The following is a 27,739-nucleotide window of genomic DNA, read 5'->3' as shown; positions in this document are numbered from 1 at the left end:
TCTAGAAAGGACCGAAGGGAGGCGGGCTGGGGAAGCACACGCATACACACACATACACAGAGACACACAGAAGCAGGGAGAAAAAAAAAGAAAGAAAGAAAGCGGGCGGGCAGACAGCTCTTTGCCGGCTCAGCCGCCTGGCGCTTTGCTTTCCCCGGCGTTTTCATTCAAAGCCAAGAGCAGCCTCAGGCACCCAAGTTCTGCTCCGATCCCGGCCATGGCCAAAGGCGAGGGCGCAGAAAGCGGTTCAGCCGCTGGGCTGCTACCCCCCAGCATCCTCCGTGGCGAGGAGAACGGCCGGACTCAGGTGAGAAGAAGGGCGAAGTGGAGGAGTAGGATGGCGTTGAGGGAAGGGGGCAAGGATGGCGGCGGCTCAGGGTTGGAGGATCACAGGTCGGGGGATGGCAAATGACTGGAGGGGTACGAGGGCGCAATAAGAGGGGGCACATACTGGGGAAAGGGGACATACGAGGAACAGAGATGACGAAAGGGTTATAAGGGGGAGCCTGGAGGCTGTAGGATGGGGAGTCTTGGGTCTGGGGAGCAGCGTCTCGGGACGCAGAACTGCTGAGAGAATTGGGGACAAGACAGCACTGGGGGAGGGAGGGGTTTAGTTAGAAAAGGGGGAGCAGGTGGCGGCGGCTGTGGATCCCGGAGAAGAGTGTATGTGGTGAGGTGGAATAAATTTAGGTACGGGGAGAAGAAAAATTGAGAGAAAGGGGATCCTCTTGAGGTTGTGGAGGAGCACAGGTAGAAGGCATAGGGCTAGTGAAGATGGGGAGGGCTGGGAGAGGAAATCTCCGGGTCGGGGCACAGAGTTGGCAAAGCTTAGGGCCAGCACGGGGCGGAGGGCAGGTTCCATCCCCGGACCAGGGATGCGGAGAAAGTCCTCAGCTCTTCCGTGGATTTCTAGGGGAGGGGGTCGGGCGGGGTTGGTTTCGGCAAGTGAGTGAGCTGGGGCAGGGGTTAGAGAGGATAAGAGTCCGGCCCAATGGGAAGAATGATTAGTGAAAGGGTCCCGCAGGGGACAGTGTTCTCTCTGGAGACCCAGGGTTGATAGGGTCACTGGGGGGTTGGGGAGTGGGAGAGGCGGAGGGAAGGGGGCCGCTAAGGTGGCGTCAGGTTGGGGGTACAGGTTTCGCTCCAACTCAGGTGGAGCTGGGGGCTGGAGCAGGCAAACAGCCCCACTCCCTCCCCCACCCTCCTTCCTCTCTCTTCTTGAATAGCCTGGCCCATTCGCTGCCAGCTCCACGTGGTAGTTAGTGAGTGACTCTGCTATGCCTCATCCGGCCGTGTTTCCCGGTTCCCCGGCTCCCTGAGATCCCATAGCTAGCTACCCACTTCGCGTCCGGGACCGGGCCTCGGAACTCCTGGACTCCGGGACCCGGCCTTCCCTTCTGAGCCGAACTTTCCCCTCTGGTTCATTCATGGGAACCGAGGCGCCGTTCTTAAAGGGGACAAGGCTGAGCCTGCTCAGAAGAGCAGAACACAGCGGACCGATGGAGACATAGAGATGGAGGGGAAGGTTTTAGTTCTGCAAGCCGCCCTGCTTCCCCGACTCCATCTGGCTGGGGGTGGAGGTGCTGCTGGGAGGTTGCTCTGGCTCTCGCCTGCTCCTATCTGTGTCCTAGCAAAGTTTCGGGTTTTGCAGAGGCCGGACCGTTGGGACACACAGTCCTGCTCCATCCCGGTGGCTGGGACATACAGGCCAGAGCCAAGAAGCTCAGTCCCTGAGGTTGCCTCCTCTTGCCTCTTGCCCCCCTCTCTTGTCCGGGCTGGGTGGTGCTCCCACCACTCCCTGTCCCCGCCCATTCCTGGGGCTCTTGAATTAATTTTAGAAGCAGACTACTGTGCATCGGCTTGGGCTAGGCAGGGCATCTGTCTCTTGTCTGCCCCTGGGCCTTCTCCAGTCCCTTCCCCCCTCCATTCTGGGAGATACTTGCAGCCTCGGTTGCTGGGGTAGGGGGTCTTAGGCAGGACCTCTCCTCCTTCTTTCCTACTGCCTGGGCCGTCTAGCAGAGAAGCTGCGCCTGGAATTCCGAGATGAATCTTTACCTTTTAATTTGATTAATTGCTCCTCTGAAGGGCTCCCATTTCAGCTGTTAGTCTGCCCACGATGAGTAATCCTAGTTTTCTCCCCCTCTGGTCTCGGCATTCTCCCCCTCCCCTTTCAGAATTTAGGAAGAGACTTTGCCAATGAGCAGTTCAAGTTTATTAAATGTATACCTACTGTGCCCTAGGCCAAGCGAAAGAGAATTTAGTCAAGCCATTCCTTCTCTCATACAGTCAATATGTAGGCTATTCAGTCCATTTAGCAGAGGAAGAAACTGAGGCCCAGGGATAGGAAGTAACCTACCCACAGACCAGAATGCAAGTTATTGGCTGAGCTGGCTGCGGAATTCAGGTTTTTAAGCCGGTTAGCCTTCCTGGCTCGGCAGAGAAAGAGCCCAATGTCATTTGGTTCAAGGAGTCTTTAGTGAGTGCTCACCGAGGATATGGGACATCCATAGTTTATCCTGGAACTTCTAGCAGAGAAGCCTAATCTTTCTGAAGGCGACCAGAAGATATCAGGATAGCTCGAGGTCTGTGCTGAGGCTCCTAGCACTGGGGCCAGTTCTTAATGACCACTTGCCAGTGGTCTAGAGAGCATTCTGGGGAACTCTCTACCCTCCACCAGGCAAAATGAAGTTCTTGGGGCCTGGAGGATCCTGGAGTCTAGGGGTGGATTTGCCTTCTTAGGCAGCAGCCCAATCCCCCTCCCCCTCCAAGAGCCCTGGAGACCTTGATCGACCCAGATGGAAGGAAGCAGCTGTAGGCCTAGGCTTAGAGGGCTGAGCCCCTAGGCCAGGCTTCTCCTCAGCCCTTACAGATAGGTCTATTCCAGAGGAGGGTGAGTGAGACCTGGTCCTGGGTAGGTGGGTGGGGGCAGAGTTGGGCCCAGGTCCCAGATGCCTCGGAGAAGATTTTCAGGTTGTGGCAGTGCTAGGCAAGGGACTGGTTGAGCTGCTGAAACCTGCTCTGTTTTCCTTATTCCCTAAAGTGTCTTCCTCTGATTAGAGACTGTCCTTGGTCTGGGAGTGGGAAGTAAAGGGGAGAAGAGGTCCTAGGCTAACCCCAAAGTTGAAGGTCCAGCTTGGAGGTGGAGATGGAGATAGGCAAAAGGCACAGCTCTTTCCTTCCCACCTCTTTTCCTTTTATTTGCCATTCCTCTTCTCCCTGCCCCCAAGCTCCAAAAAGGAACATTTCTTGTTTCTCCTTGAAGTGAGGAGTGGCCTGGCTGTGAGTGGGAGAAGGGAGGGGATGGAAAACCAGGGAGCCTATTGGATTGGGGGAGGGACCCTGAAAAGGGAGCTTGTTGGCCCTGACAGTGGGGGAACTGGGACTATCTGCTCCCATGGGGACTTGCTGGACAAACCCCCATTGAACTGCTTCCTGTCTCTACAGAAGGGTAGGACCAAGCAGCTGACCATCTGCAATAAGCTCTGCTATGCTGTGGGGGGCGCTCCCTACCAGATCACTGGCTGTGCTCTGGGCTTCTTCCTCCAGATTTACCTGCTGGATGTGGCTCAGGTAAGTACTAGTTCTAGGCTGTTTCTGGGCATCCTGTATGCCAGGGTATGGGCCTCCCCTCCCCTCTCTCTTTCCCTACTCCTTTCCTCTGAAGGTTATAGAGCCATAGAATGTCAGAGTGGGAGAGAGCTGAGACCATGGAATGTGAGAGCTGGAAAGGACCTGAGACCACAGGATGGTGGATTTGAGAAGGACCTGAGATTGTGATGTTAGCACTAGGAAGGAGCTTAGAATACAGAATGTCAGAGCTGGGAGGGTCTATACCAGGGGCCGGCAACGTATGGCTCTTTCTGCAGGAGCCATAAAGTCCATTTTTTTTTCAGGCGCTGTTACAGGAGCGCGCACTGTGAGCACTGTACGGCTCTCACGAAATTACATTTTAAAAAATGTGGCTTTTATGGCTCTCACAGCCAAAAAGGTTGCCGACCCCTGGTCTATACGCCCAGATTGCTTAGTCTGAGATGTTCCAAGTCTACTGACAGATGGGGAAACAAGGCCCAAAGCCTTTGAGTTTCTTAAGTTCATAAAGCCGGTCATTGATAGAGTGGTCTTCTGATTTAATGATGTAAATAGAGCTTGAAGATTGCAAAGCTCTGTACATATGTTATGTCATTTGTTCTCACAACAACCTTGGGGGGTTTGTGCTCTTATTGCCTCCATTTATTTATTTATTTTTTTAAGGGAAGTGTTTGTTTTTATTATTGGCTCGTTTATTTATTTATTTGTTTTTAGGGAAAAAAATTTGTCCCCATTTTAAAGATAGGGATAGTGAGGCTGAGAAGGGTAAAGTGACTTTCCTGGGGTCACATAGTTAATATCTGAGGTAGGATTCAAACTCAGGTCTTTCTGACTCCTAGCTGCTTGGCAATTGGAAGGCCCTATCCCTTCAAAAATAATTTAAGAGAAGACTCCCTGGGCCTGGGTTATCCGTGTTCCAAAGGCAGACATAGATGAAGTTGGAGGTGGAGGTGGGGAGAGAAGGGAAGATTCAGAATGCTTTCTCCCTCCCTTTGCAATTGGTGAAAGGAAGGAGGGAATATAAGGGAACAGGAAGAAGTTTGGGCCTGATGAGGTGGGGGTCAGCAGGGGGAAGCCTGCCTGTTGGTAGTGGTTGGCCGATTTGTTCCAAGAAGAGATGGGCACACCATGTCCCTGGCTTAGGGGCAAGCAGGGGCCTTGGCATGGGGTTTTCAGGGAGTGGTTGTTAGCTGATGGGGAGGGCTGAGTCTGACCCTTTTCCCCTCATTGTTACCACAGGAGATGTGGGTGGGGGGGAGGCTGGGAACTGGAGCACTGAAACTCTAAGAGGGCAACAGTGGCTGATCCCATCCAGGATGAGTTTGGTGCCAGGTCCAACCTAGCCCATCCTCCATGCTTCTGGCAGGGGGCACTGCCTCTTCTGGGAAGACTTTGCTTATTCTTCTGAGGAAAGGCAGAATGTGAGACTGAACTGATTTGCCCAGAAGGAGAAGGGACATTGCTTGATGGGGGGACTGACCCTTTTTCTCAAGCAGAGAAAGCCACAGGGACCTCTCTTTCAGAAACCCCACTGAAAGGGCAAATAATAAATGCTTAAAAACACCTTCTTTTCAGTGACTTGTGGGTCTGTGTTTCAGAAGGGAAACCAAGACCGAGAGAGGGGAAGCTGAAGTCAATTCAGCAAAGATTTATTAAACCCCTAGGGGAGGGACAAGAAGATAGCTAGGCTCAGGGAATAGAGCACCAGTCCTGGAGTCAGGAAGACCAGGGTTCAAATACAGCTTTAGACACTTCCTAAGCTGTGTGACCCTGGGCAAGTCACTTAATATCCAATTGCCTGACAAAAAGATCTGCTGGAGAAGGATATGGTGAACCACTCCAGTATCTGCCAAGAAAACCTCAGGAATAGCTATGGTCCATGAGATCATGAAGAGTTGGACACAACTGAAGGACTGAACAACAGGGGAAGAGAAACAGAAAGATTAGGTTCCTGTCCTCAAGCAGTTCATAACTCAACAATTCAATTTTGAACTTCAGGAGGCAATCAGATGTTTACACAAATGGTGAGAAAGGCAAGACTGAGCCTTGGTCAGAGACACCTCTACCAAGTGCTAGGAGAGGGAGGGGGTTATGACCACTCCATTTGCTACAGTAATTTAACATTCCCCACCATAAGTCTTTCAGGATTGTCCCAGATCATCGCATTGCTGAGAGTAGCCAAGTTTTCAATATTGCTGTTGCTGTGTACAATGTTCTCCTGGTTCTGCTTATTTCACTCTGCATCCGTTTCCGCAGATCTTTCTAGTTTTTTTTTTCTGAAATTATCCTGCTTATCATTTCTTACAGCACAATAGGCTTCCATCACCAACATGTACCACAGTTTGTTTAGCCATTCCCCAATGGATGGACATCCCTTCAATTTTTAATTCTTTGCCACCACCAGAAGAGTACAAGCTGACTTTTAACGGCCAGTTAAGCCTCTGACAGAGAAGGATGATGGGAGGAGGAATTCCAAGCCTAGGGTGATCTCCTAGCCTCTGAGGGCCATAACTGGCTCTTTTGTGTACCTCTGTTGCCCCAGCCAGTGGAGTGTTGAGTGGCTGTTGGAGGGAGTTCCTCAAGATCCACATCCAAAGAGGGAATTCCCATACCTGCGATATGGAGAATTTCCACACCCATTCAGAGAATTCTCACATCAGGACTTTTCTCATACTGTCAGTAAAGTATAAGAAATGGTTACTCCTGTGCAGGAACAGTCCAGTGGGAAAGAGAAAAACCTCATTATAATTACTATAATTATAGTCAGGAAAACTCCCATTTCTATGATGTGGTTTTCTTAGGAATTCATTTTTTTAAGGGTTTCAATGTTGTGATGGAGGTGGTGGAAGGATTATTTTTTCCAGATGAAGAAATTCAGGCTCAGAGAAGGAAGTGATTTATCCAAGATCACTTAGCTAATTAGGACTTGAAACCAGGACTCCTGACTTCAGCTCCAGGACTTTGTCCCCTACATCCCAATGTCACTAGGGTTAGGCCCTGACGATGAGAACTAGAAGAGGGCAGACAGGTAGGTTGAGTTGGACTTTGGAGAGCATGTGATCTTAGAGGATGATGAAGAAGGGGTTAAGTCTGAGAGCCAAAGCCTGGAATGAGCAGGGAATGTGGTGTGCATGCTCAGACAGTGAGGACCAGTCAGCCTGGCTGGAGTTCGAGGTATAGTTTGTATTTTCAGTCAAGTGTTGATAAGCTTTTCTCAAATGGTTCTATATGCTAGGTGTGTTGTATTCTCCTTGAGAAGACAGCTAAGGTGGGACCAAGTAATGGAAAACCTTGAACACTAGGCAGTAGGGAACTATTGAAGATTTTTTTTTTAATTTTAATTTTAATTTTTTAATTTTACAGAGTTGATGAGTTCCAAGTTCTTTTTTTTTTAACTTTCTAAAATAAACCCTTACCTTCTGCCTTAGAAGCCACACTAAAGTATTGGTTCTAAGGCAGAAGAGCAGTAAAGGCTAGGCAAGAGGGGTTAAGTGACTTGCCCAGGGTCACATACCTAGGAAGTCTCTGAGGCCAGATTTGAAACCAGGACCTCCCATCTCTAGGCCTGGCTCTCTATCCACTGAGCAACCTAGCTGCCCTCAAATTCTTTTTTAGAAAGGTTACACTGGTTTGTAGACTGTGGTGCTTTGGAGGGGAGAAACCAGTTGAAGGCACTGGACCTTGATCAGGTCTGGAGTTAGAAAGATCTGGGGTCACGTCAGACATTTGCTAGCAGTGTGACCCTGAACACATTTCCTGACTTCTGTCTGCCTCTTATCTTTAAAATGGGGATAATAATACCACTTATTTCCCAGGGTTGTAATGATCAAATGGGATAATATTTGTAATCTACTTAGCACATAGTAGGTGCTATATATACGATTATTCTCTTCTCTGCAGAGTGGATAGAGTGTCAAGCCTGGAGTCAGGAAGATTTCTCTTCCTGAGTTCAAATCTGACCTCAGAAACTTACTAGTTGTGTGACCCTGGGCAAGTCACTTTCCCCTGTATGTCTCCATTTCCTCCTCTATAAAGTGAGCTGGAGAAGGAAATGGCAAACCATTCCGATATCTTTGCCAAGGAAAACCCTAAATATGGTCATGAAGAGTCAGACATGACAGAAAACGACCGAACAACTCTAATTCCCTTCTCTTCTACTTTTCTTGACTCTTTGAAGAAATACCTACCTCTCATGCCACCCACCTCTCCTGGCTTGTGTGAGGAAAGTGCTTTGCAACCCACAGAATTCCATATAATCATTTCAGAAATGTGCCCTAAGGTGTTGGCAGAGTCAGAAAGCTTCTTAAGGTTCATGTGCAAGCAGATCAGAGGAGAAAGTACTGGAAGGAATCTCAGAGGCCAACTCCCTAATTTTATAGATAAGTGTCTGAGGTCCAGACATGACTTGCCTAAGGTCATACAGTTAGTAAAGAAACGGATCCAGGGTTTGAACTCAGCAAAGCCTACCATATAATACCTAACCTCCCCTCTTTTAGGTTATCTGTCCTTAGGTTGTCTCTGATTCTGAGCCTTAGTTTTCTGCTCTGTAAAATGGGGATGATAATATTTGCTTTGCCTACTTTGTTTAGAGCAGAAACATTATGGCAGAGCAGAGAGAAAACACCAGACTTATTAATATGCACTGACTGTTTAAGGCTGAGCAAATCCCAGGCAACTTCCCAGGACCAAATTGCAGAGCTCGAGCCCGCTGTGCATTGATCTTAGGAGTTCTTTGGTGGGAATTCTCTGAACCAATGGAATCCCAGGTCTAGTCCCAATGCGACATCTATAAGGCTGTTTGGATCACATGAGATTTCAGTTCAGTGAAAGGGATTTCTAACCACAAAGTACTATGTCAATATGAGCGGGCAGGGGTGTGCTGGAGCCAGCTCAAACTATCTCTTAAAGCAGATTGTTAAATTTCCAAGGTGAGCTTTTTTTTTTTCCTTTTTTTCCTTTAGAGATAGGTGGTACAGTGGATAAAGTGCTAGACCCAGAGTCAGGAAAACTCATCTTCCTGATGAGTTCAAATCTGGCTTCAGACACTTCTTAGTTTTGTGACCCTGGACAAGTGACTTAACCCTGTTTGCTTGAGTTTCCTTCTCTGTAAATTAGCTAGAGAAGGAAATGGCAAACCACTCCAGTGTCGCTGCCAAGAAAACCCCAAATGGGGTCATATAGAGTCAGACATAACTAAAAACAACTGAACAACAAATTCTACAAACCTGGGATTGACTTATTGTCAATTGTCTAGATTTAAGAAATATGGAAAAATTGTTAGTAATGCAGATTAAACTTAAAAATATGTCCTGAGGGTGGGATGACAGCTAGGTGTCTCAGCAGATTGAGAGCCAGGCATAGAGACTGGAGGTCCTGGGTTCACATCTGGCCCCAGACATATATTAGCTGTGTGATCCTGGGCAAGTCACTTAACTTCCCATTGCCTAGCCCTTACTGCTCTTCTACCTCGGAACCAATAATATACAGTATTGATTCTAAGACAGAAAGTCAGGGTTTAAAAAAAAAATGTCCTGCTGGGGCAGCTAGGTGGCAGATAGAGAGCCAGGTCTGGAGTTGGGAGATATTGGATTCAAATATGGAAGTATGCTATGCATGATAATACGCATATGGCCCAGATCAAATTGCTTACCATCTCTACATATGTTAAAAACTGTAATTATATTTAATAGGGAAAATAAATTCTTTTAGAAATAAAAAAAAGCTGGACTCAGATGCTTCCTAGCTGTGTGAACCCCGGGAAAGCCACTTAACCTCATTTGTCTAACCCTAGAATTATTATTGGAATAGAAAGTAAGAATTTTTTTTTAAAGTATGTCCTGCATACTTTCTTTCTCCTCCTCATCTTCCTCTAGCCACTGCTCCCAGACAGCTGGTTGTTAAACATCTATCAGCAATCCCTTGATAATATATGTTAGAAAGAAGGCTAGATTTTCCTTGAAGGTCTTTTCAAAGGAAGAGATTGTTTAATTTTTAAATTTTGTATCCCCAGGGCCTGACGGGGGCCGGCGTATAGTAGACCCTCTAAAAACGCTTGTTTACTCATTAGATCTGGAATCATTGGACCTGGATTTGAACCTCAGCTCTGCTACTTATCCCTGTGTGACATTCAGCTAGTCACTTCACTTCTTCGGGACTCAGCTATAAAATTATGAGGCTGGGGAAGGGGACTTTTAAGATGACTTCCCTTTCTACATATATAACCCATTATGGTTCCTACTAGCAATCATTTAACAATCACGTTTTTAAATAAATTGAAGGATCTGGCCTCAGCCACGTCCCAGCTGTGTGACCCTGGGCAAGTCACTTGACCCCCATTGCCTAGCCCTTACCACTCTTCCACCTAGAAGCCAATACACAGAATTTAAGGGTTTAAAAAAATAAAAAAAGAGGAGCTTGTTAAATAAATTGAAGGAAATGCCAGCTTGAAGTTAGAGATGAGTGAAATTAAAGATTCCAAGTTCATGGTGTCTTCTTCTCAGTTGGTCCAACTTTTCAGTCATGTCCAACCATTCATGACTCCATTTGAGCTTTTCCTGGTAAATACTAAAGAAGTTTGCCATTTCCATTTCCTTGGCAAACAGAGGTTAAGTGACTTTCCCAAGTTCACACAGTAAGTAAGCTAGTAAGGTTAAATTTGAACTCAGATCTTCCCAATTCCAGGTCCAACACTCTATCTACTGCTCCCCCTAGCTGCCCTTCTCAGAGATCCTCTAGAGATGGGAATAAAGGAGGCTTAGAGGGGTTGTGGGATCTTCCCACAGTAATATAAGGACTCAGTAAACTTAGAACTCGGGTCTTTGAATTTGAAATCCAATCCTCTTCCCTGAAGACCAGACTAAGGCTTCTTCTCTCAAACCCCAGCCTCTACCATAGTTCCCATTCCTGTAGTCAGTGAGCACTTCAGGACAGAACTGGCCAAAGAAGATGGATAAGCTGGGCGTCTGTCAAGGTAGCAAGTAAACTACCATTGGGATCTTGAATATGTCACTCTCCCCTCTGAGCCTCAGTTTCTCCATCTATAAAATGGGAGTATTGGACTAGACCAGGGGTTCTTAACCTGAGATCTATGAACTCTTTTTCTTAAAGACTATTTTAATAAATTGTAGTTCAGTATGACTAGTTCCCTTTGTTACCCTATGTGGTTTGTTGTATTTATCTATTTAAAAACATGATTCAGATAGGGATTATGGGCTTTTCTAGGCTGACAATGGGGCCACAATATAAAAAGGGTGGAGAACGATCTCTCTCTAAGATCTGTTCCAGCTTTCTCTGATGGCCCCCAGATTATTTGCTATAGGGGAGACCCTTGGGCTTAGGGTAGTCACTTGGCCTCATAACTCACCTTTCTCATCATCTCTCCCCCAACCTTCCATCAGGTAGACCCCTTCTCTGCTTCCATCATTCTGTTTGTGGGCCGTGCCTGGGATGCCATCACTGACCCGTTGGTTGGATTTTGTATCAGCAAATCTTCCTGGAGTCGCCTGGGGAGCCTGATGCCCTGGTAAGAAGAGACACCCTGGACAGTCTTCTTTCCCTACCTGCTCTGGCTGATGCCCTTTCCCCTACTGCCTCTAGCCTTGCTGGGTAACCCCATGTACCTGTTACCTGTTTTGATGAACCGAGCTCCAGGGTTACAAGCTTCAGAGTCGGGAAACATGACGCTGGCCTGGGGTTGACGTAAGCAGGGGCTGTTGTAACCCTGGGCTAGAACCTCCTGTATTATCAATCTGAGGCCTGCCCTCTGCTTATTCCTAGGGAGCTCCTGGTCATTCCCCTGTGGTTGGCATAGGAGCCTAGCCAGGATGGCCTCTTCCAAGCAGACTGGGCACAGTGCCCGGGGCTTAGGCCTTACTGATTTCCTTTCTTGCTTACTTGGCTAGCAGTCTAAGGCTCATTTTCTAGGCATGCACCCCAGCATCAACCAGGGAAATCTCGTCTACCCCCAGTAGTGTTAGATCCAGTCTCCCTGTCCTTCTTCTTGGGGCATTCCTGACCTCCATAAGGATGGACCCCAAATGCCCTGCTCAATTTCTCCCCAGAGTTCCCTGGTCTCCTGCGATATGGGGAGCGGAGGAGATCTATTTTGCTAAGTTCTCTTCATTGGCTTAGGAGGGCTTTGGCTTGGGGGAAGAGGCCACTTTCTGCCCAGGTTCTCTCCCTTCTCACCAACCCTGCCTGCCCTTTTTGCTTGTTCACTAGTATGCAACAACATCCTAGGCGGCTGGGGTCTCTGCCTGGGGATGAGGAACAGAGCAGCCTTCAGGGTTTCTCGAGCCCCCAGGAATTTTCTGAAAGAACTTTAATCCATTGCCTGATTGTTTGAAGAAGGAAGGAGGGGAGTGGCAAAGAACAGGATATGGGCATCCTGCACCAGGAGATGGCCTGGACAGATGTAGAATAGTAGAAGGAGCCCTGGATTTGGCATCAGAGGGCCTGGGTTCAGATCCTGACTTACTTCCTTTGTGACTTTGGACAAAACATTTCCGGTCCTTGGGCCTTAGTTTTCCCCTCCCTAAGAAGAGAGGTTTGGACCAGATTAAAACTTAGAGTCCTTTTTTAAAAAATCCTTTCAAGCTTTAAAATCCTGTGATCCTAAAATGAACAGACTGCCGGATGGGTTGGGGGGGGGACAGGGGGTTCTGGTTCCCTACAGGACATCCTGCCTGTTGCTTGGGGGGGACAGGGTGTGCCTCCTGTTTGGTTGAGCCGGCCCTCCCCATCTATCTCGGTGGGGCTGGGGCGCCTGCCTACTCCTGGGACCCCCCACCTAGCCCTCCTGTCTTCAAAGGTCTGGCCAGCCCTTCCCTCCCCTTGCCTGGCTTCCTTTCCCATGCAGTTGCCCCAACTCTGGGCCAGGTCCCGAGGCCAAAAGTCTTTGATCCAGACCCTCCCCAGGATGAGAATGCTTTGGGGGCGTTTATTTTTTTTTATATCGGTCATTCTTCACCTGCTTCCGCCTCCCCCTCCTCCTCGACTTCAAGTCCTCCTAGGCTCTGGCCCCGTCTGGGGCCGGGAAGGGGGAGACAAGAGGTCTGATCTGGCCTCAGAAATCCCCCCCTCGGCCCCTCCTTAGCCTTGGGACCTTGGACAAGTCACTGCCCGCGAGGGAAGCTTGTTTTACTGTTCTCCAAGAGAAAAGGGCTGGACTAGATGACCTGGAGATCCCTTTTAGTTCAAGAAATCGCAGGATCTCACGACTTGGCCCTGGCTGGGGAGGGGGCCCCGGCGGAGGGAGACCGGGAAGCCCAGCTCGGAGGCGGCCTGGCAGAGTCTCAAGATTGGCGGTAACGAGGGGGTGTGGCTCTGCCCCGCAGCATCTCCCCACCCGGCCCAGCCAATGGGCAGGCAGGGTGTGGCCGGGGGCCGGTCCCCCCAGCTGGGCGAGGTCAGGGGTTACTCGCAGTCAAACTTCTCTGCCTCTGCCCGAGGCTCCTTCTTCTTCCAGGCTTTCTCCCGATCCCTGGAAGGAGTCAGCCTGTATGTATGCTTGCGAAGGCAGGGTCGGAGGCTGAGCGCGGAAGCGAGCGCCAGCCTCAGCCCGGGGACTGCTGCCTGGCAGGGCTCTGGCCCGGAGAGCTCTCCTGCTCGGCCCGGCCCCCGGAAGCCCAAAGAGGGGAGCCTCCCGGAGCCGCAGGCTGGGCCCCTTCTGGAGGCTGCCCTCCGCTCCCCGCCAAACAGGGATTCCACGGGGCTCTCAGGGTTAGCCAGGGCGCCCAGCTGCCGGCCCTCCCCCTCCCCTGAATGGTCTTGGACGTCTGCTCTGTAGACTGAGAATCCCCCAAGGCAGGAACCGCGTCGCTTCTGTCCCTGTGACCTCAGCACCTGCAACAGTACTTAAAAGCCACAGCGGCACCAGTGACAGTGTAACTGGTAGTAGTTGTAGGAGTAACAATAGTAACGGCGGTGGTAGTAGTAGTAGTAACAATGGTAAGAGTAGCAGTAGAGACAGTGTAACTGGTAGTAGTGTAACGATTAAAAATGATGAAGGCTGACATAATGAGGGAAATTAGTATTTTAATAAAAGCCATTGCTGATAGAATACATATTCCAAACACACCGTAGTTATAGCAGTAACAGGAGTAACAATACTTACAGTAGTAGTAGTAACGATAGCATCGTGACTAGTGGTAGTAGCAACACTAGCAGCGAGCTTTAGTGGTAACAACAATACCAGTAGTAGTAGTAGTAACTACAGTAGAAACGGTGATGGTGGTGGTGGCAGGAGTCATTTAATAAAAAGCATGTAATAATGATGATAACAAAAGCACAGAATAGGTACTTCAGATGCCCTTGGCTGTGTGACTGGCCGTGGACGGGCCCTGGGGGAAGGTAATGGAGGAAGAACCCGGGTCTGGGGCATTCTGCCTGCTGACTGTGCTGGGGATCTCCGGGGGACCCTTCTCCACTCAAGGCCTCTTTCACAGTAAACTGAAGGGGAAGAAATAGAAAGGCGGCCTTGGGTTGCTTAGCAGGTGCCTGGGAGAGGGTTCTTGCCCTTGGGAAGCCCATGTTCTCCTGAAGGGGGACAGCAAACGAAGGAAAGCTGGAAAGTAGGGAGAGGGTGCTGGCTGGCCAGGAGGTGGAGGCAGACAATGAGTTGAGCCAGGAGGGAAAAGAAGTGAGGGGCCAGGCTAAGGTCTCACCAATAAGGAGAGGAGGCTATGAGGCTCGGGTATCTCTAGGATGGGAGGGACACTAGATGATTTCTAAGTGCCTTATTTACCAACTCTTACCTGCTTAGTATCAGTTTTAAGACAGAAGAGCGGCAAGGGCTAGGCAATGAGAGTTAAGTGACTCACTCAGGGTCTCACAGTTAAGAAGTCTCTGAGGTCAGATTTGAACCCAGACTCCAGACCTGGCACTCTACCCTGGCACTGTGCTATCTCGCAACTCTAAAGCCAAGGATTTGACAAGTGGGGAAGCAGGTTCAGAGAGAAGTGATTTATCTAGCATTGTTAGAATGCTAGAGCAGAAGAGTTTTCTGGAGACCCTGACTCTAAGCCATTGAAATCCTTGGAAGGCTGAAGGCTGATGAGCTTGTTTTTAAGGGCCCCACAAGTTCTCTGGGATTTCCATCTCTAACTGAATTTCCTTGCTCAGCAGTAGTCCCCGCTCCTCAGCCTCAACTGTCTGCCTACCATATTGAGTTTGGGCTTTCATGTGGTGAGAAAGTAACTGAACCCTCCTCCTTCGGCAGGCCCAACTTTCCTCAGGTGCTTCTGGGAACTATAGGAAAGAAAGGACCTACCTGTAGGATAAGCCTGCCGCATCCTGGTCTCCTTGCTCCTGGAGATCTAGGCTGGCTACCCTCCCATTGGTCCATCTCCTCAGGGGAGAGCAGGGATGGCCTAGCAATTTTATTCATTTGGGAACTGAGGAATCGGATGAGCAGGACCCAGTTTGGAAGACATCTTTCTCGTTTGTACCTTGGCTAGGTGGTGCTTCTCCCAAAGTCCTCCCTAATAAGAAACTAGACTATCCAGGCCTTCTCCCTCAGCTAGTGCCTGTTGTCTCAGCCCAAGGAACCCTGGGCTTCCCCGGGTTCTTCCTTGAGGGTCTAAGGCCAGTCAGACTGGGATATCACAGATGGTTTTGCAGAAAGAGAAGAGGGAAAGGGGTGGTGTCACCAAATCTCAGGCTCTTCCCCGACACCATGTTGTTTCACAGAAAAAGTGCTTTGTAAACCTTAAAGCACTCTATAAATACAACTTCTTGTTTTTTCCTAACACCCGAATTCTTCACCCACCCCCACCCCCACCCTGGATTAGGATCTAGCCTTAAACCCCATTCCATACTCTGGCCAAGAGCATAATAGGATTTTGAACTGGGGAAAAAAAAAACAAAAAAAAAAAAACAAAAAAAAAACCTTAGAGGCCCTCTAGTTCAAGCCTCTCATTTTTGCAGAAGAGAATGGAGCTCCAGGCTGGTAAACTCAATTTCCCAAGGTCACACAGCCAGTGGTGGCCTAGTCAGGTGCCCTCCTTAGCTTGGTATCGGGGATGTAAGACTTTAGAGAAAAAAGATCCCCTTGAACTGGGGCACAGGGTGCATGAGCATGAGGAAGGACTTCTGCTCTTTTGACCTTTCTCTAGGAACAGAGGGAGGGAGGGGATGCTGAGTTTAAGAAGGGGGTTAGGGAGGGGAATGGAATAGGAGGAGAGATATGTGGACTTTGCTCTGGCCTCACTCCCCTTACTAACTGCCCTGCTTCCTCCCCCAAGGATAATCTTTTCCACTCCACTGGCTGTCATTGCCTATTTTCTCATCTGGTTCGTGCCCGACTTTCCCAGGAACCAGGCTTTGTGGTACCTGGTCTTCTATTGCCTCTTTGAGACACTGGTGACGGTAAGTCAGTGACCTGAATCCCAGAGGGGACCCCCCGCCCCTCTCCTTTCCAGACTTGTCTTGCTTAGGGGGGCTCCTAGGATTTAGAGCCAGAAGGTTTGGGGGTTTTTAAAACCCTTACCTTCCATCTCAGAATCAATACTATGTATTTAGTGGTGAGGACTAGGCAATGTGGGTTAAATGACAGGTCTAGGGTAACATAGCTAGGAAGTGTCTGAATCCAGATTTGAACCCAGGACTTCCCACTTCTAGGTCTGACTCTCAATCCACTGAGTCACTCTAGCTGCCCCCAGAAAGTCTCTTAAAGATCATCTAGTCTATATCCTTCATTGTGCAGAAGAAAATGAGGTCTAGAAAGGAGGAGTAACTGGCCCCCAAATCACACAGATTAGCAAGTAGCAGTGGTAGGATTGGAACCCAAGTTTTGGGGTTCCAATTGTTGTTCAGTCATGTTCAACTCTTTGTGTCCATGGACCATAGTTATCCATGGGGTTTTCTTGGCAAGGATACTAGAGTGGTTTGTCATTTCTTTCTCCGGTGGTTCTTTTTGTCAGGCAATCAGAGGTTAAATGACTTGCCCAGAGTCACACAGCTAGGAAGAGTCTGAGGCCAAATTTGAACTCAGGTCTTCCTAACTCCAGTCCCAGTTCTCTGTTCACTGAACTACAGTACTCTTTCTGCTACCTGAGCTGTCTTTCCACAGGTCATTTGGCCTGTTTGAGGAAGCCGCAGGCTCCCTTAGATTGGAATGAGGGAGTTCTGGAGAGAAGCAAGGGGCCCACCTCTTCTGGTATGGCTGCCTTCCTCTTCCCTTGGGTAGGCCACATCTGGCTGTGAGGCTGGATCCCATCAGCAGTTTTGGGCCAGTTCTTGGAACTGCATCTTAGAAAAGATATCACCACGCTGGAGCTCATCCACCTCCTTAGGACAGCCAGGAAGAGAAGAGCGCTTGCTATTTAGGCTCTTCAAGGGCCAGTTGAAAGGACAGGGGATGTTTCTCTTGGATAAGAGAAGGCCAGTTGGGGCAGTATGTGCTGCCTGAAGCCTCCTTCAGTGGAGGAGGGACTAGAGTTCTTCTCCTTGGTGCCCAGTGGAAACTGATTGGTCTTCTCTTTCCGTCCCAGTGTTTCCATGTTCCATACTCGGCACTTACCATGTTTATCAGCACAGAACAGAGTGAACGGGATTCTGCCACAGCATACAGTAAGTCCTTTTCTCCTTAGCATTCTCTCTTGTCCCTAAACTCAAGAGCCTTCATGCAATTCAATGCCCTTTCCCCAAAGGAGTGGGGACAGGTCAGCTCTGAGCTGCCCCTTTCATGGCCATCTGTCCCGTCTCTCTGCCTTTCTTTAGGGCAGGGTGAGAAATATGGGCTCTGGGAAGAGTCTCAGCTATGCCCTTTGCCCAATGGGGTTCCTGCTTTCAAGACAGACTTTAACTCTCTACCTTTGTTCATTAATTAATTAATTAGCTTATTTATTTATTGCCAATAGGGATGACTGTGGAAGTGCTGGGCACGGTGCTGGGCACTGCCATTCAGGGACAAATTGTGGGCAAAGTGGACACTCCCTGCATCCAAGATCCTGACATCCCAGTGCTCATGGAAGTGAATCAGACACACAGTACCGGCTCCCTGACTGATACGGTGAGGCCCCCCCAGACTCTCTCCCAGGATCCAAGGCTTAGCTTGAGGCCCCAGGTATCAGGGATGTCAGTGGAACTGACAATTACCATAGCTCACCTGCACTGTTGTTTGGTCCTTTTTAGTTGTGTCTGTCTCTTTATGACCCCATTTGGGGTATTTTTGGCAAAGACACTGGAGTGGTTTTGCCATTTCCTTCTCTGGCTCATTTGACAGATGAGGAAACTGAGGCAAACAAGGTTAAGTGACTGTCCCAAGATCATACTAGTAGTATGTGTAGTAAATATTTGAGGTCAGATTTGAGCTAGCTCATCTGTAGTATAAACATATAGTATAAGACTTTATGGTTATAAGCCAACTTTGTGAGGAGGCATGGTGGTGGCAATGGCATCCCCATTTTACAGATGAGACTGAGGTCTCATGGTGAAATGCTGCCTGGCAAAAATCACAGCTAGGGAAAATGGAACCAAAGGCTTTAAAGCTAACAGAGACCTTAGAAGTCATCTGGTCCAATCCCCTCATCCTACCGAGAGGACAAATGAGAGTGAAATAACTTGTCCAAGGTCTTACAGTTAGAGCTCTTCTAGCCGTGATTCTTCAAAAAAGCAGTGCTGAAATTTGGACCCAGGACTTCTGACTGCAAATCTTGTGCACGTTCTCCTCAACTAGTCCCTGCTAAAAAGATAGAGAAGTTTCAAGGGGCACAAGATTGCCTTGTTCAAGTAAAGAATGGAAGATGTCTTAGAGTTTGGTTTCAGGTTAGACTTGCCTCGGGGGAGGTAGCTGTGGTCGCCCTTCTTTGAGGGCTTTGGCAAGGTACCAAGTATTAATTAAGTGCTTTCCAGGTACCAGGTACAGCGCTAAGCGCTGGAGATACATATACTGTACAAACAAAAGTTAAGGCAGTCCCTAGCCATGGGGAGCTCATTACATTATAATGGACTAGAGAGCTGGAAAAGGTGGAGGAGGAGAGAGTTGGAAAGTGCTTGGCAGGAACATGGTGGTAAAGTCCTGGAAAGTCAGCTGCAGAACCTGGAAAGGGAATGAAGATTTCAGTGGACTGGGACCCTCACCAAAACAGAGACCACAGGAGGAGCTCCCAAGGGGAGAAGGGGGCCAGCATGGCCAAGGATTCTCCAGGGTGAGAACTTGGATCAGGTTTGGCTCAGGATTAGGATGGCCTGTTACTGATGAGAGGGGATTTTTGGTCAAATTGGTCTAGGTGGTTGCTGCAATTTCTTTTCTTTTCTTTTTGAACCCTTAATCTTCCATCTTAGAATCAATACTGTGTATTAGTTCTAAGGCAGAAGAGTGGTAAGGGCTAGGCAATGGGGGTTAAGTTACTTGCCTAGGAAATGTCTGAGGCCAGATTTGAATTCAGGACCTCTTGTCTCCCTCCAGGCATGGGTCTCATCCACTTAGCCACCAACTTCCCCAACCCATTCTCTCTCTCTTTTTTTAAACCTTTACCTTGGGCAGCTGGATGGCTCAGTGGATTGAGAGCCAGACCTACAGATGGGAGGTCCCAGGTTCAAATCTGGCCTCAGATACTTCCTAGCTGTGTGACCCTGGGCAAGTCACTTGACCCCCATTGCCTACCCTTACCACTCTTCTGCCTTGGAGCCAATACATATGCATAGTATTGACTCCAAGATGGAAGGTGAGGGTTTAAAAAAAAAAAGTAAACCTTTACCTTCCATTGTAGAATCATTACTATATATTGGTTTCAAGGCAGAATAGTAAGAACTAGGCAATGTGGGTTATGGGACTTGCCTAGGGTCATACAACTTGGAAGTGTCTGAGACTAGATTTGAACTCAGGACCTCCTGTCACTGCACCTGGCTTTCTATCCACTGAACCACCTAATTGCCCCCTGGTTGTTGCAATTTTTTTCAATTTTTTTTATTACTTTGGATTCTAGAATATTATGGATTCTGCTAAAGTAGCAAGCCCATTGTTCACATTCTCCTGATTCCTCCTCTCCCTTTTCTCTTCACCTCTTCCTTCTTCCTTTCTCCTTTCCGTCTTCTTCCTTTTACCCTTCCTCTTCTGTCTCCTTCCCTCTCCCCTTCTCCCTTTTCTTCCCTCTCCCTCCTTTTCCCTATTCCTTCATCCTTTATCCCTTCCTTCCTTTCCTCCTCTCCCTCTTCTCCTTCTCCTTTCTACTTCACTTGTCCTTCTCCTCCATCCTTCCCTTCTTCTCTCCCTCCATCTTTCATTATTTTTTTTTTATATTTCTTCCATAGAACCTCCCTCCTTCACTCTTACCCCATACTTTGCCTCCGAAATTGAACATCATTTGTTTAGCTTGGAGGGGGCTAAGAGATCTTGGTGCTGATTTGCTCAGGGGCCTGCCTCACCCTCTCTCCATGGTTCCTCTCCTTTGCAGAAGAACGCCTACATGCTGGCGGCGGGGGTCATCGCCTCCATCTATGTCCTCTGTGCGGTCATCTTATCCCTGGGTGTGCAGGAGCACAGAGGTGAGAGTCTTGGGCTATGGAGAGAGGCCCCAAGAGGGGATGAGGGGAGGAAAGGTCAGTGTCTGGGGCCCTCCATCACTGGGAGCCCAAGTACTGAACCCAGACCAGACTAAAGATCCATGCCTAGCCCCTGTCATTAATTCTGTTGTGACTGGGCCTAATTTCCTCCCTTCTATTGGTCTCAATTTTACCATTATAAATTTAGGGAATTGGGTTAGAAGGTGTCTAAGATCAGGACTTGGCTTTGTAATTACCTTGCTGATTCTGGGCAACTCACTTCTCCCCTTGGCCTCAGTTTCCTCATTTTTAAACTGGGATTAGCTGATCTAAGATGACTGCTAGCTCTACGTTTTGGGGTCTTTTCTAACCCCAAAGTTCTAGAATCTTAGAGAATGCTCTCCTTTACCACTTCCCTCCCCTGTACCCCTACTCCTTAGCCCAGATTTGAGCCCCTAGTCTGGTCTGGTCTTATTACTCCTTTCCTATGGCTTCTAGACCCCCACCAAATTTGGGGAGAAGATGAGAGCTTTAGATCTGGTTCCTCTGAGGGCTCATTTCCCAAGCCCTTCCGTCTTGCCCAGGCAGCTTTTTGCTTGGAGGTATGGGTCAGTGCTGCCAAGGCAGTGATACAGAGAAAATGGGGCCTGGCTGACTTCCTTCCTTCCTCCTCAGCAAAGGAAGGGAAGCCTCTCCCCAGTACCCTTGGCCCTCAGGGGCAGGTATTAGCAGGACCTCCTCTGGGGGCCATCCCCAGAGGGCTTGAGACTGTGAATGGGGATGGAGGCCTAGGGCTCATTGTTTATCCCCCACCTCCTTTCATGATCTTCCATTCTCTTCTTTGGCCCACAGAGCCCTGTGAGAAGAAGCAGGAGCAGCCCCCTTCTTTTTTCCAGGGGCTCCGACTGGTCATGAACCACGGCCCCTATATCAAGCTCATCGCTGGCTTTTTGTTCACTTCCCTAGCCTTCATGGTAAGACCATGGGAAGAGGGGCGACGGGAGGAAGGGAGGAGTGACCAGAACGTGGGGTCCCCAGGGCCTACTCTAGGAGGGACAAGGAGAGTTGGACTGAAGATGCTCAGAGCCCTGGGGAGAGGGGTCTGTGGGGGTGGGCGGCATTGGGACACTGGGAAAGGAAGGGCTCATTACTCAGGTTGTCTTTCTCTCCCATCCCAGCTGGTAGAAGGAAACTTTGCTTTATTCTGCACCTATACCCTGGGCTTCCGGAATGAGTTTCAGAATCTGCTCCTGGCCATCATGGTGGGTCCCACACACAGGGGTGCCACGGGGAGAGCCAGGCCAGGACTGGGGGAAGGGGGTGGGGGGTGGGGAGGAGGAGAGCTGGCTGGGGCTGGTGGGCAGGCCTGGAGGGGGGCAGGGGCCCCGAGGAGGAGAGAACAGGGAATTCTTTATTCTTGCTTCTAGCAGGCAGGCTGAGGTGGGAATGAGAAAAACACTCCTCCATGCATGCATGTGCGTGCATGCGTGCATGTGTGTGTGTGTGAGAGAGAGAGTGTGTATTTGTCTGTGTCTGTCCATCTGTGTGTCTGTCTGTGAGCATGTGTCTCTGTGTGTATCTGTTCGTCTTTGTCTGTGACTGTGTGTGTCTGTCCATCTGTTTCTGTCTGTGAGTATATCTGTGTCTGTGTATTTTTGTCTGTGAGTGTGTGTCTCTGTGTGTGCTTATCTGTCCATCTGTCTCTTTCTGTGTCTGTCTGAGTCTATCTGTGAGTATGTCTGTGTCTGTGTGTCTGCGTCTGTGAGTGTGTGTGTGTGTGTGTGTGTCTGTGTCTCTCTGCCTGTGTCTGTCTGTGAGTGTGTCTGTCTGTCTGTGTCTATCTGTGGGTGGGTGTGTCTGAGGGCCCATCCGTGTCTTAGGGCCAGTGATCTGGGATGGGTCGAGAGCTGGGAAAAGGCACCCAGATGGGTCAGAATCTTTATTCTTGTTTCTGTGGGACTTTAAAGTTTACAAGATGTTTTATTTTGGTTTTCCTCGTGATATTCCTGGGATGTCACGCGTAGGTAGTGTTAACCCATTTTATGACCAGAGAAACAGAGGCTAAGAAGAGGAGGCGACTGGCCAAGGTCACCCAGGCAGTGAGTGTCTGAGCTCCAGGCCCTGCTTCATGCAGGGGCCCCAGCACTCTCGGGGAATATGGAGGTGGATCCTCTCCTTGGGGGCATATTTGAGAGTAGAGGACAAATACACGTTCTTGGTTTAGCCACTAGATTATATGGTGATGATGGGCTATCATACTCTCCCGCTGGCCACACACACAATTCCTCCAGTCTGTTTCTTTTGGAAAATTCAAGCAATAGTAAAATGTAGGTAATATGGCAGACAGCAAGCGCCTGTGTTTATTCCTGGAGATAAAGGATGGAATAGAGCATGCAGTCCCTGTCTTCAATCCAATCAGAGGAGACCTAGGTTTGAATCCTGGCTCTGGTACATATTGGCTATGTATGTGGCTTTAGGCCAGCTCCTTCCCCTCTTTGGGTCTCAGTTTTCTCAGCTGTAAAATGGGACCTGTACTACCTATCTCCCATAGGGAATTCTGAACCATAAAGTGCTCTAGGAGAGTGAGCTGGAATTCTTATTGGCCTGGACCCTGCCTTCTCCCAACCCAGGGGAGGCCCCACATCTCTCCTGGCTGGCCTGCCTTCCTTCTCCAAGAGCACATGCATTTGTGCTTCTGGAGGTGCCCTGAGTTCACCCTGTTCTTGTTCTTCCCCCCATTCCAGCTCTCGGCCACCCTCACCATCCCCATCTGGCAATGGTTCCTGACTCGGTTTGGGAAGAAGACGGCTGTATACCTCGGGATCTCGGTAAGTGAGTGTCTGAGGGAAGGCCTTATTGTGTGAAAGGGAGCAGAGTAGGCTGCCTGCCTAGTGGAGGTGGAAGCTGGCTGGGCTGTTAAGAATAGGGAGAGGACACAGGTTCGAATCCAGCCTCAGCCACTTCCTAGCTATGTGACCCTGGGCAAATTACTTAGCTCCATTTGCCCAGCCCTTGCCCTTCTGTCTTTGAGTTGTTAACTAAGAGAGAAAAGTCAGGGTTTAAAAAAAATGTGTAGGACCTCAGTGGGGGAAGAACAAGGAGAGAACATTCCACGCATGGGGAGCAGAATGTGCAGAGTGGAGGAGGTGGGTGGGTGCTGGGCTGGGCTGGGGTGTGTGTGTGTGTGTGTGTGTGTGTGTGTGTGTGTGTGTGTGGTGGGGGCAGCTGTACTTACTGACCCTGGCTTTGTCCACACCCCACAGTCAGCTGTTCCCTTCCTCATCTTGGTCGCTCTGATGGAGAGTAACCTGATCGTCACCTACGTGGTAGCAGTGGCTGCTGGGGTCAGTGTGGCTGCTGCCTTCCTCCTGCCCTGGTGAGTCAGAATTCCAAGGGGATTCTCAAGGAGGCCAGTTAATGTAACTGTGGCCTTCAGCCAATCACTGAACCTTTTCTGGGCCTGTGCAGGTGGAAAATTTGCCACACATGAGCTACATTCCCAGCATCCTTTTAATTACTTCCTCATTTGACGTACATAGGCTTGGGAGATAAATTTGGCTGAGATCCATGCTGCAGGGCTCTTTTTGGGCTTTGCTTTGGTTAAAGTGTGGCAGATGTGGGTCTCTGGCTCAATAAAATAGGAGTTTAGACTAGACCAGTGATTCCCAAAGTGGGCGCCACCGCCCCCTGGTGGGTGCTGCAGTGATCCAGGGAGGCAGTGATGGCCACAGGTGCATTTATCTTTCCTATTAATTGCTATTAAAATTTAAACAAAAATTAATTTCCAGGGGGCTAAGTAATATTTTTTCTGGAAAGGGGGCAGTAGGCCAAAAAAGTTTGGGAACCACTGGACTAGACAATCTCTAAGGGCCTTTCCAGTTCTAAACCCATGTACCAATGATTGTTCTATTGATCCCCAAGAGCCTTTGCTTCTTTACCTGTGAAAAAGAAGTGGGGGGATAGAGTCATGGCCCAGAGAATGCTCTGAGGTCCCTTCTAACTCTAAACTTATGGTGCTATCTGATCCCCCCTGAGTCTTATATTTATTTATTTTTATATTTAAATTTATTTATATTTAAATATGTGAGTGTGTATGTCTGTGTAGAGGGTGGATGGTAAGGTGGAGGGGTGATGCTAAGCTGGATCATGGCTGAGGTAGGTACATTTGGTACCCATGTAATACTACATATACGTCTTACTCTGCAAATTTGTAACATCCAGTACTTGAATAGGGAAAGAATATTCTGCTTCCTAATCATGCCACCAAAAAAACCCCTTTTTCCTTCTATGGGTCTCATTTTCCTTTTCTGTAAAATAAAAGATTTGGACTAGATCCAGTGAAAAGTTGCTGGAATCTGGAGTCCTGGGTTCAAGAGCTGACCATGCCACTTACTGGCTGTGTTAAGCTTGGGCCAGAACCATTCTCTGGGCCTCAGATTCCTACTCTGCAACCTGGAGATTTTACAGAGTTGTTTCTAGACATTATTTTTGAACCTCATATCGATGTTGAAGAGGGATCACTGCTCTCACCACGGTCATCATCCTTGTAGGTCCATGCTGCCAGACGTGATTGATGACTTCCACCTAAAGCAGCCTGGTGCCAGAGGACATGAACCCATTTTCTTTTCCTTCTACGTCTTCTTCACCAAATTTGCATCTGGCGTCTCCCTTGGCATCTCCACACTCAGCCTTGAGTGAGTGAGTCCCTGGGGCGACTGGCTTAGGGCTTTTCCCCTGGCCCTGTAGGGCTCCCTTCATTGGGGAGGGGAGTTTGGAGGTGGGACCAAGGCCAAAGGAGCCCTCAGTATTTACTCTGGTTCTCCCCTCTCCGGCCTTTTCCTCCCAGCTTTGCAGGCTACTTGACGAGGGGCTGCTCCCAGCCAGAGGCTGTTAAGTTCACTCTGAAGATTCTGGTGACTGTTGTCCCCATTGGCCTCATCCTTTTGGGTTTGTTTCTCTTCAAGCTGTATCCCATCGATGAGGAGAAACGTCGGGAGAACAAAAAGGCCTTGCAGGTGCTCAGGTAAGAGTCTGAATTGAGCTGGCAGGTGGCCCTCGCTCAGCCATGGGAGGGTCAGGGTGGCTAGAGGCCATCTAAAGAGAAGAATAAGAGCATCTATTGTTCTAGCACTCAAAGGTTTCCAAAGCTCCTTTCCCACAAAATCCCTGTGAGGTTGGTAGTTGTAAGGATTCTTATCCCCATTTTATAAATGAGCAAATTGAGGTTCAAAAAGAAGAAAATGCACTGCTCATGGCCCCGCAGCTTTTCAGAGCCAAAACCACAGTTTGAATATAGGTTTCTCGATTCCAATTCCAAAGCCCTTTCTATTAGAGCATTCTGTTTTACCATTTTTGCTAAAATTAAACAAATATTTATTTTTTAGTTTTGCCAATACCTTTTGTTTTTACATCAACTCCATTTTCTTTCTTTTTTTCTTTAAACCTTTGCTTTCTCTTTATAACAACTGTAAAATAGAAGGGCAAGAGCTAGACAAATGGGGGGAAGTGATTTGCCCAGGGTCACGCAGCTAGGAAGTGTGTGAATCCATCCAGATTTGAACTCAGGTCCTCCTGTCTTTAGGCCCAGAACTCTCTCCATTGTGCTTCCCAGCTGTCCCATCACTTCCATTTTATTAATATGGTCCTCACCAGAGAGAGAAGCCTTGTTTTTGTTGTTGTTGTTCATTCATTTCAGTCGTGTCCAACTCTTCTTGACCCCTTTTGGGGTTTTCTTGGCAAAGATACTAGCGTGGTTGGCCATTTCCTTCTCCAGCTCATTTGACAGATGAGGGTCTGCTGATTTCAATTTGTATCAGTTCAAATCTTCCCATGCTCAACAAAACTTGAAGTATTTCCTCTCAGAGCATTAGAGAAGAACCATATTTAGGGACATGGCCTCTATCCTCATGGAACTTACAATCCAGCGGGAGGATAAGACACCAAGAAGCTAATTGTGTTGTACCGTGTTATATGATTAGAGAAATACAGAGGGATATATGATATCAGAGGAAGACAGTCCTGAGGTGCCAAAAGAAATCCAGGCAGTCTTCCTGGAAGAGAGAGCACTTGAGTTGGGCTCAAAGGAATGTCTGGAAACCAAGAGATGTCAAGAAGTAAGAGGACATTCTGGATACTGAGAGCTGAGTGGACACAGAAAGAGAATGCTGGGCACTGACGAATAAAGAGTAGTTGTGTCTGGCTGGAGAATAGAATGTGCCAGACAAGGCTATTCCCAAGGGAACAAATATTCTACACACACACACACACACACACACACACACACACACACACACACACACACACACGACACTTGCTGAGACTCAGGCTCCTGTCTGGGGCCAGCCTTCTTGGCCAAGAACATCTCTCTTAGAAGGAAAGGTGGAGCCAGGGATATCAGGGATGTTTCCTATGAATCCTCACCTCATTGTCTTTTCCTGGTCATACAGGGAAGAAGCAGGAAGCTCAGGGTGTTCTGACACGGACTCTACAGAATTGGCCAGCATCCTCTAGGAGCACGTCATGGTGCCCAAGGCCCACATCCTGCTCCTTCAGGTTCCCTCGGGAGCCCTACTGGCCCAGGCCAAGAACATGAACTCAGGGCCAAAAATCAGGCCCATCTGTAACCAGGCCACCCTAGGAGCTCATCTGGTCTCTAGGCCCCTGGGGGCCTCTAAAAGACAAGGAGTGAACACTACAGAGACTACTGAATGCACTTGCTGCTCACCAGCACTCCCAGAGCTGGGCCCTCTCTCCAAAGGAAGAAGCCCCCAGCCAGACTGATCAGCCCCAGTGGGGCTGTGACTGCGACTACCCAGAGACTGATCCTGCCCTGGGACCCCAGACACTAATGTAGAAAGAAGTTTTATAAAGAACCTAATTAATAACTTAATGACTGTGTACATATGAAATGTTCTTCTATTTGTATATGTCTGTTTGAAAAACTAGCTGCCTCGGTGCTATTAATATTATTAATTTACATAAAAAAGTTGGATAAATGGTAACAGATTTTCAGACTTGCTTCTTTTGGTATTCTTTTATAATTTGGTCTCACATTGCCCTGTATAATAGCCTAGATTCTGAGAGGGAGTCAGGAGGGTGCAGAGAGGGAGAAAGAGAAAGGAGATGGGAAGGGGGAAAGAGAGTAAAGGTAGGGAGAGGAGAGAGGGAGGAGGAGGAGGAGAAAGTAAGAGAAAGGCTGAAAGAGAAGATAAGTAAGAGGAGAGAGGAGAGAGGGAAAGGAAAGAGACAGGGAAGAGGAAAAGGGGAGAGAGAAAGGAGGGAGAGAAAGAAGTTGGGAGGGGAAGAGTAAGAGGCAGAAAGGAGAAGAGAGAGGGAGGAGGAGAGTAAAAGAGAGGGAGGGGAAGAAGGAGAGAGAGAGGGTGTGTGAGAGACAGAAGATGAGGAGAGATGGAGGGGGGGATAAAAGACATGAGAGGGAGAGAGAGAAAAGGTAGAGAGGAGAAGAAAGGGAGGAGGAAAGAACAAAAGAGGGAAAAGGAGAGAATAAAAAAAGGTAGGTAGGGAAGAGAAGGAAGAGAAGGGGAATGGGGGATGGGGAGAATAAGAGAGGGAAGAGGAGAAAGTAAAAGAGATCGAGAGAAGGCAAGTAGGGAGAGAAGAGGAGAAGAGAGAGAAAAGGAAAGAGACAGGGAGGGAGAGAAGAGAG

The 27,739-nt window shown here is 48.7% G+C and overlaps 1 protein-coding gene across 4 annotated transcripts; it reads left to right on the top strand.

Annotated features, from left to right (window-relative positions):
* MFSD2A (major facilitator superfamily domain containing 2A) lies at positions 1-27,071 on the top strand. Of its 4 annotated transcripts, none has more exons than XM_044668034.1 (14): positions 1-307; positions 3,445-3,570; positions 10,986-11,110; positions 15,831-15,954; positions 17,079-17,157; positions 17,448-17,599; positions 19,986-20,076; positions 20,926-21,047; positions 21,252-21,335; positions 22,818-22,901; positions 23,337-23,449; positions 24,624-24,767; positions 24,920-25,096; positions 26,520-27,071. In XM_044668034.1, exons 1-14 carry the CDS (start codon positions 218-220, stop codon positions 26,581-26,583), a joined length of 1,575 nt encoding a protein of 524 aa, XP_044523969.1. In that variant the 5' UTR covers positions 1-217; the 3' UTR covers positions 26,584-27,071. The 4 variants fall into 4 exon arrangements, with proteins under 4 accessions (XP_044523969.1, XP_044523970.1, XP_044523971.1 ...); XM_044668035.1 differs by having other exon boundaries at positions 1-324; positions 3,453-3,570; XM_044668036.1 differs by having other exon boundaries at positions 1-324; positions 3,453-3,574; positions 10,990-11,110.
* Positions 27,072-27,739: the final 668 nt, after the last annotated feature.

Source organism: Gracilinanus agilis, chromosome 3, assembly GCF_016433145.1.
Source record: "Gracilinanus agilis isolate LMUSP501 chromosome 3, AgileGrace, whole genome shotgun sequence".
Lineage (NCBI taxonomy): Eukaryota > Metazoa > Chordata > Mammalia > Didelphimorphia > Didelphidae > Gracilinanus > Gracilinanus agilis.
This window is presented reverse-complemented; position numbering and strand designations above follow the sequence as displayed.